The sequence below is a fragment of the Corvus brachyrhynchos genome, unplaced genomic scaffold (genome assembly GCF_000691975.1).
Source record: "Corvus brachyrhynchos isolate BGI_N302 unplaced genomic scaffold, ASM69197v1 scaffold130, whole genome shotgun sequence".
Classification (NCBI taxonomy): Eukaryota; Metazoa; Chordata; class Aves; order Passeriformes; family Corvidae; genus Corvus; species Corvus brachyrhynchos.
The window spans coordinates 378612-386755 of record NW_008236193.1 but is presented as its reverse complement, the minus strand read 5'-3'; the positions used below and the strand labels follow the sequence as shown (position 1 = coordinate 386755).

At 61.1% G+C, this 8144-nt stretch overlaps 1 protein-coding gene across 2 annotated transcripts in view; it reads left to right on the top strand.

Moving 5' to 3' along the window:
- Window positions 1–8144, top strand: part of CSNK1G2 (casein kinase 1 gamma 2) — a 16235-nt gene that overhangs the window by 5908 nt on the left and 2183 nt on the right. Inside the window, exons 2-10 of one of the 2 annotated variants that reach the window (XM_017739204.1) lie at window positions 2828–2868; window positions 3388–3457; window positions 3848–3996; window positions 4435–4669; window positions 4876–4961; window positions 5326–5410; window positions 5488–5636; window positions 6031–6114; window positions 7601–7705. In XM_017739204.1, the coding sequence (XP_017594693.1) occupies window positions 2828–2868; window positions 3388–3457; window positions 3848–3996; window positions 4435–4669; window positions 4876–4961; window positions 5326–5410; window positions 5488–5636; window positions 6031–6114; window positions 7601–7705 (1004 nt within the window). The remainder of the gene's footprint in view (window positions 1–2827; window positions 2869–3387; window positions 3458–3847; window positions 3997–4434; window positions 4670–4875; window positions 4962–5325; window positions 5411–5487; window positions 5637–6030; window positions 6115–7600; window positions 7706–8144) is intronic. The other variant, XM_008639050.2, reaches the window with a different exon arrangement.

Genomic DNA, 8144 nt, shown 5'->3' with positions numbered 1-8144 from the left:
GCCTCAGGCTGGGCCAGGTGAGGTTTGGGCTGGATATTGGGAAAAATTCTTCACTAAAAGGGTTGTCAAGCACTGGAACAGACTGCCCAGGGCAGGGGTGGAGTCTCCACCCCTGGAAGCGTTGAAATTCTTCACTAAAAGGGTTGTCAAGCACTGGAACAGACTGCCCAGGGCAGTGGTGGAGTCACCACCCCTGGAAGCGTTTAAAAACGTGTGGATGTAGCACTTGAGGACATGGGCTAATGTGAACATGGTGGTGTTGCTGCTTGGAGTGGTGATCTTAAAGGTCTTTTCCCACCTTAATGACTCTTTGATTCCGTGATTCTAAGCTGCTTGGATGGGGACCCAGCTGGGAGCCCAGCGCAGAGCCCGGCTCCTCCTGGGCTGCCGTGATGTGCAGGAGCAGGTGCCAGGAGCTGCTGCCAAATCCCTGGGGAGGGGACAGCCGGGAAAGCCACCTCTGGCTTTAACACCCCCGGCCTGGCTGCCTGCTCCCAGCGTTGGCCCCGTTCTGATCCCACACATCCTGCAGGTGCTGGCAGCTGGATTCAGAGACACCTCCAGCACCGAGCCGGGCAAAGGCCCCTGCAATGCAAATATTTGCTTTCTGCCGCCCATCTCACCACTTTTCCCTTTTATTTCCTTTCAAAAGCACCTTTTGTGCTGCAAGTGCTGCCTGCTCTAGTCCTCCCAGGTACTCCCTGGGCTCTGGCACATTTTGGGTGTCAAAGTTGCCCCCTTGTGAACACTGGGCAGAGCGAGTGGCTCCAGGAGCTGGAGTGGTGAGTTCCCTGGTGTGGAAGGAATCCTCCCTCCTTGCTCTTTTGCTTTTTCTTTTCTGTTGGTTTATTAATTTCATGACAGGCCAGTTCTGCTCTTTGCACCTTTTTTAATTTGGAAAGGGGAAGCGGAGGGTGGTGATTTGACCAGTCCATACTCTCTCTGCTCCCCATCTTGTCCATCAGCTGTGTCCAAGCCCCCCAAGGAAGGGCTGAACCAGGGGAGTACCAAATGCTCTGGACTCGTTTTTGGGCTGGGAGAATGCTGCCAGCTCCAGAGCCTTGTTGCTGGTAGCTTTCTGTGCCAGCGAGCCACAGGGGTCTCATGTGGCAGGGACAGGATAGATGCCACTGTGGGGGATTCTCCTGCTTCCATCCCTTCTCCCTCCCTGCTGGGCTGAGTCCCTTTTGCAGTGTCCCTCTGGCAGTTTTCCTACCATGTTATTTTTTTCCCCCTTCAGAGCCTGCCTGACCTCAGGGAAAATCCAGCTGTGAGTGTTCTGGTTGCATGTTGCTGCCCTGAAGGCAACAGTAATTGTTTTGGACTGAACTGTACAGCCCTGTGGAGCCATGCACAGGTCTGGGGGCGTCCCACCTGCTCCCCAGGAAATGTCAGTCCGTGATGGGACAAACCCCCTGGATCTGGCGCACACTGTGTTCACCAGACATTCCTTCCTCCCTCCCAAATCCCCTCCTCCCTAATCGCTGTGAAGGGATTTACTTTACGTAGAGGCAGGAGACATAGTGGCTTGGCAGAGATCCCCTGGGATGGGAGAGGGTCAGGGAGGCAGCAGGATTGAGCCCCTCCTTGGCTGCAGAGCCCATCCTGGGAGGAGCTGCTCCATTAATATCTCCCATTCATCCCTCTTCCCGTAATCCTGCCGCCGACTGTGGCGCTCAGCAGCTGGCTCTGATGTCACCCGGCGAGGATTTATTGCTGCTTCAGGTGGAGCAGATGAAATCTTACGCCAGGAGGAGCTTGTTCCCTAAGCAAATTGCTTGGAGAAAATCCGAGGAGACAGATGCAGCTCCATCAGATATGCACATGCCAGGCAGTGGGATCGCTGGGATCTGGAGTCAGCTGGCTCTGGAGGGACCCTGCTGCCCTTAACTCCCACCTGCCCGGGCTCCTGTGGGCTCTGGCACAGGGAACACCCGGAGCTGTTCCTGCAGACCTTTAATCTTTGCCTTTATGGGCCTGGGCAGAAGTTGTGCTGGCGCTTCCCAGGTGTGTCCCCTTTTCCTCGGCCCCCTGGTTTTGGGGGGTTGTGGAGGCACTCTGAGCTCAGCCTTCCTGTGGTTACGGGTGTGAAGAGTCCCATGCATGTGTGGGGGGTCATGTACAGGGTGCTGGGTGCCACAGCTGCTCCTTCAGCTCCCCTGGGCACTCCCTGCAGCCTTCAGCTCCTTGTACAGTGTGGGCCGTGCCATGGGCCTGCTCCTGGCTTCCCTGTGCCCTTGGGTGGGCGGGAGCATCCCCAGGGATGAGGCTGATTCACACACACACAAAAGCGTGTGCCATTCCCAGGAGTGACCCCAGCTGTGGGGGAGAGATTTCCACCTGCCTCTGGTGCCCTCAGACCACTGCCAGCTGCTCCAGTGCTCCCAGGGGTCCTTCCTCCCTGCCGCTCTCCGTGGGGTCCCACTGGCCATAACTCAGTGTCCCCCGACTCTGGCCATCCCTCTGTAGCCCCCTCTCCCTGTGGGGCTGTGTCTGGGAGAAGCACCAAGTCCCAGCCTTGTCCCTGCCTTGCCCAGTCGCATCCCTGCTGCTGCCTCTCCTATCAGCCTTGGCTGCAGCCCCCAGGAGCCTGCCCATCCCAGAGGAATCCACATACCCCACCTGGGGATAATTAACAGGCATGTCACAACTCCCCACAGTGGGTTCTGCTCCCCGCTGTGCCTTGAGGCCCCTTCAGGTGTCGTGGGAGCTGCAGAACCTGTTCAGGATGTTTGTGAGCCCAGGAGCCCTCAGGGACCGCGGCGAATGTGTGGTGGGGGTGATGCAGGGATTGCTTTTCATCTCCTTTTTGTGTCTCTCCCTGCAGGAAAGAATCTCTACACAAACGAATACGTAGCTATCAAATTGGTGAGTAGCTGTCAACCCGGGGAGCTCCTCCATGGTCGGGATGGGGGATGTTCAAGCCATTGGGAAGGAGGTTTCTCCCCCTCCCCAGGTGTTGGGGTGGGTGGAGCAGGTTGGGATGTGATGGATGGGTGGATGGGTGGCTGCTCAGAATCGAGGGCAGGCTGGGAACACACGTCACTGCAGATGGGATGGTCCGGGTCTGGGCAAGAAGAGCTGAGTCTTCTCCCAGCCCTCACCATGGCCTGTGCTGTGCTCAGCCAGTGCCAGCAGCAGAGGGGGTGGCCCCACTGGTACCTGCTCCCATTAATGTTTTCCCCTCTCCGGATGGGATGATCTGGCTCCCATATGGGCTGATTTTCTCTCATCATCCCCTGAGCCTTCATCTCCATTTTATACCCATTGCTCCCAACCCCAAATGCTCTCAGTCCAGCTGCTGCCAGCATGTGAAGGAGGTGTCTGACACCAGACACCCTGAACATCCTGCTTCCTACTTAACTCTTCTCCTTTCTCTCCTCCAAGGAACCCATAAAATCCCGGGCCCCCCAGCTGCATCTGGAGTATCGGTTCTACAAACAGCTCGGCAATGCAGGTACGGGGCCAGGCTGAGCTGCCCTGGGGAGCTGCCTGCCAGGGGCACTGCTGGGAGAGAGGCTTTCCCTAAATGTGACTCTGCAACTTCACTCCCGGCTTGAGCTCCTGCCCATCTGCTCCGCAGGGAGAGGCTGGTTCTACACAGAAGCATCGTCTTATCTTTGATCTCTTTTGATTTAGTTCTTTCCCCCCACCGCCCCCGCGGCAGAGTCAGGGATGCAGATGGAGATGCCTCCTTCCCCCTGCTGCCGAGAGCAGAGCCAGGCTGGCTGTGCAGGGAGGGCAGCGCAGGGACATCCCCCCTCTGCAGCCCCTGGCCGGCAGCAGCGTGGCTGTGACAGCATGGCCCTGCTGCAGCCCTGCACAGCCCCTGCTCCATCTCTTGCAGAAGGAATTCCTCAGGTTTACTACTTTGGCCCCTGTGGGAAGTACAACGCCATGGTGTTGGAGCTGCTCGGACCCAGCCTGGAAGATCTCTTTGATCTGTGTGATCGGACCTTCACGCTCAAGACCGTCCTGATGATCGCGATCCAGCTGGTGGGTGCAGCACCTCCACCTCCCCTGCAGCCCTGCACAGGTCCCCTGGCCCCCTGGCTGCCCCGGGCAGCAGGGGATGTGTGGGCACCATGCTCAGGCAGCACGGGCATCCCACAGGGAATGGGGAAAAGATGCTGGCACATCCCAGCCCAGCTCACCCATACCTCACCCCCTCCCTGCTGAGGGAGGGCTCTCCTCCCCCTCACAGCCCCTCTCTGAGCCCAGACAAGCAGCTGTGTGCCCAGAGCCTCTCGCTGTGCCCAAGGTGCTGGCCTGGGGCTGTCTCCCGTGGTGGGAAGGAGCCGATGTGCCCGTCCCTGGGGCTGGGGCCAGGCTGAGGGGAGCAGGGGTGAGGTGGCCGGAGCAGGGCCCAGGGCAGGAGCGTGCAGGACATGGGGTGGGTCTCTGCTCTGGCACTGATGTCTCCTCCTGCCCCAGATCACACGGATGGAGTACGTCCACACCAAAAGCCTGATCTACAGAGATGTCAAGCCAGAGAACTTCCTGGTGGGGCGGCCGGGCAGCAAGCGGCAGCACACCATCCACATCATCGATTTTGGCCTGGCCAAAGAGTATATTGACCCCGAGACCAAAAAACACATCCCCTACCGAGAGCACAAGAGCCTGACAGGGACAGCGCGTTACATGAGCATCAACACCCACCTGGGGAAAGGTGTGTGGGCACAGGCAGCCAGCCCTGCCCCCTGGCTGAGGGGAGGGACTGCAGGGCAGGGGTGCCAGAGGTCGGCTGGGGACAAGCTGCCTCTCCTGCTCTTCAGGGTGCTGGCAGGACACATGGGGTGCTCCAGGACCTGGAGGGGGGGGACAGGGCCTGTGGCTGTAGTGGGAGCTGACCCATGTCTCTTTTTCTCCATGCAGAACAAAGCCGCAGGGACGACCTGGAAGCATTAGGGCACATGTTTATGTACTTCCTCCGTGGGAGCCTTCCTTGGCAAGGCCTCAAGGTAACTGCCAGCTCCTGCTGCCCCTGGGCATGGCTGCCTGTGGGCCTGGCTCTGCCCTGGCCCGGAGACGGAGAAGGTTTGGCCCCTGGAGTGTTGGAGGGTTGGCATCCCACCAGCTCTGAGCTGCACGCCAGGCCCTTGCTGTGCTGAGCAGCTGCAGGTCTCCCTGTGTCCCCCCACTGTGTGGGGTTCCCAGCTGCTCTCACAGTGGCTGTCCTGGAAACCCTGGGGTTTGCCCTCCAGACCTGCCCTGGGCGGGGAATTCCCTGGGAAGGAGTTACCTGGGAAAGGGGGTCCAAGAAATCATACACGGTGTGACAGCACCCAGTGCCTTCCCCCGTGCTGACGCTCCTTGTCCCTCCAGGCCGACACGCTAAAGGAGAGGTACCAGAAGATTGGTGACACCAAAAGAGCCACCCCGGTGGAGGTGCTCTGTGAGAACTTCCCAGGTGAGAGCACTGCCCAGCCCAGCCCCCAGCCCTGAGCCCCCTGTCCCCTGTCCCCCTGAGCCCCCGTGTCCCCACAGAGGAGATGGCCACGTACCTGCGCTACGTGCGGCGGCTGGATTTCTTCGAGAAGCCCGACTATGACTACCTGAGGAAGCTCTTCACAGACTTGTTCGAGAGGAACGGTTACGTGTTCGACTACGAATACGACTGGGCAGGGAAACCTCTGGTGAGTGCTGAGGCACCCCAGGGAGGAGGGGCAGGGGGGTCGGTGGCAGCAGCCAGGGAGGATGTGGCTCTCAGCCATCCTTGCCACACACTGTGTCCAAGGGATCAGCTCCACCCTCCTCACCAGTCACCGGCTTCAGGGCTGTGACATGGGAATTTGCGGCTCCTGGAACCAAGGGGACCCCAGCAGCCAAGCTGGCACCTCACTTTCTGCCGTGGGCACATTCCATGGACTTGCTGCAGCCAGATACCAAGCGTGGCACTGCTGGGGTGGGGGTAGGGGCTGGGATCAGGCCCTGGTTCTGGGGGTTCGGCATGTTTGGCCAGAGGCTGGATCTGGCTGGTGGGTGCTGGGAGGGCTCCGTGCTGCACTGACATTGTCCTTGTGCCCCCAGCCCACCCCCATTGGCACGATGCACAGCGAGGTGCAGGTGCAGCCCTCGAACAGAGACAAAGCACAGCCACACACCAAACACCAGGTGAGCAATGGCACAGCCCGGCCGGGGCACGGGGCCACGGGCATGGGCAGCTCGGGCTGCAGCTCCAGGGACATGGAGCCCAGCAGGGGTGGTGGCAGGGGCTGGAGCATCATTTTCACTCAGTGCTGTCTGTGGAAGGAGTTCCCTCCCACAGCTCTGGGTCTGTAGCTTGCCAGGGGCCCAGGGCAGTGCCCCTGGCAGAAGAGGGAGGAAGCACTATGGGGGCTGTAGCATGACTGGGGGTGCCAGGCCTGGGCATCAGCTGGTGAGGGTCCAGCCTGAAGTGTGGGGGAGTGCTTGGTGCAGGCTGAGCCACCTCTGCTAAGGACGGCGTCCCCATGGAGTGACTCGCTGCTCTGCTCGTGGTGCCCTTCCATCGATGGGACAGTGACACAGGACAAGGGAGGGCAGGATTGGTGGGGCAGCTTGGCAGCATTTTGCCCCACGCTGGGGCTGCCTTTGCTGTGGGAGCAGGCTGGGCACAGGGAGCCTGGGAAGAGCTGTGTGGGAGAGGGGCCGGGCTGCTCAGAACTGCTCCAGTGCTGTGGCCTGTCCTGCCCTAGTGCAGGACACATCTCTGGCACTGCTGCCAAAAACAGCAAACCTGGTGTATTTCCCAGCAGTCCTGTACAAACCCTTGTCCTCCCACACCTCCCTGGGGGCAGAGCACCTGCAGAGGGGCTGGAGCCAGGGGTGCAGCTCCCTCTCCTCCCCAGGCTGCTCCTGCCCAGCACAGGGAGCCTGGCACAGCCCTGGCTCTCACTGGCAGCGCTTCCTAAGGAGAGAGAAACATCTTCAGATCACCTCTGGCTCGTTCTGGGAACTGGCTCCCAGTAAGGTCTGCTCTCTGCCTCCAGCACCAGGGAAATGCCATGTTGGACATCCCTTCCCCAGAGCAGGGGGAAAAGCAAAGCACAGAGCTCCTGGAGCGTGGGAGCAGTGTCCAGCCTGGGGACACAGGGTGTCCCTGCAGCTGTGGGGCCGTGCCATGTTCACTGGGGGACGGTTTGGCTGTGGGGCAGCCGAGCCCTGGAGGAGCAGCACAGCTCGTGCCACACAGGCCCCGCCAAGCGCTGCGTCGTCCTGGGGACATGGTGTCACCTGGGCCCGGCTGCGGCCCCGGTTCTGCTGCCCCAGCTCGCTCCCAGACACGGCCACTGGCCCTGCTGGGGGTTGGCCCTGCTCTGTGGAGTGGCCCTGCTGGGGGCTGGCCATGGGGGCTGTGTGTGTAGGTGGCAGGGGGACACAGACCCCCATTGTCACTGCAGGGACCGCTCTGGGAGCCGCCGGGACAGTGCTGCACGGGTGCCCTCCGCAATCACCAACTCGAGCTGCTCCGGTCATGTTTTTGCTTTTGCATGTCTTATTTTCTCGACTCCCTTTGCCACTTCTCCCGCCCCTTCCCTCCACTTCTCCCTTCTCTTCCCCATTCTCCCTCTTTTCTTTTGTTTCTTTTCATTCTGTTCCCCCTGCCTGTCGCGAGCAGCCGCCCGAGGGGACGGAGTTGTGGGATCCTCAGGCCGGTGGGCAGCCTGCCGAGGAGCCTTTGGGAGCTCACCTGGCAGCCGGCAGGCTCGGGGGGTCCGTGCAGGTACACGAAACCACGCGCCTGGGGCAGGGGCGGGTGCGGGAGGGAGCGGAGCCACCCTGGGCCTCGTGGCCGCCTGAGGAGCCGGGATCAGCCCCGCTCCCCCGCCCCGGGGCCACACATCCCGGGGTCCTGCCCCGGCTGCAGCGCGTGCTGCCTGTCCCTGTGGTGCGACGGGACGCTCACGGCTCGCAGACGAGGCTGGTGCTGCTTCCCGGGGGCTGCTGGGCTCCCTTGGGGCTGCCACAAGGAATTAGAGGGTGGTTGGAGATGGATGGATGGATGGAAGGATGGATGGATGCCACACTGCGGCACGGCAGCTGGGTGGGCATCGCTCTGCCCCCAGTGCCACTCCTATGAGCAGGGACTTCCCTGCGCCTCCTTGACTGGAGCCCTGGCTCCCAGCCCTGCTTCCCCTCCCTTCCCGGGCTCTCCTTGGCCG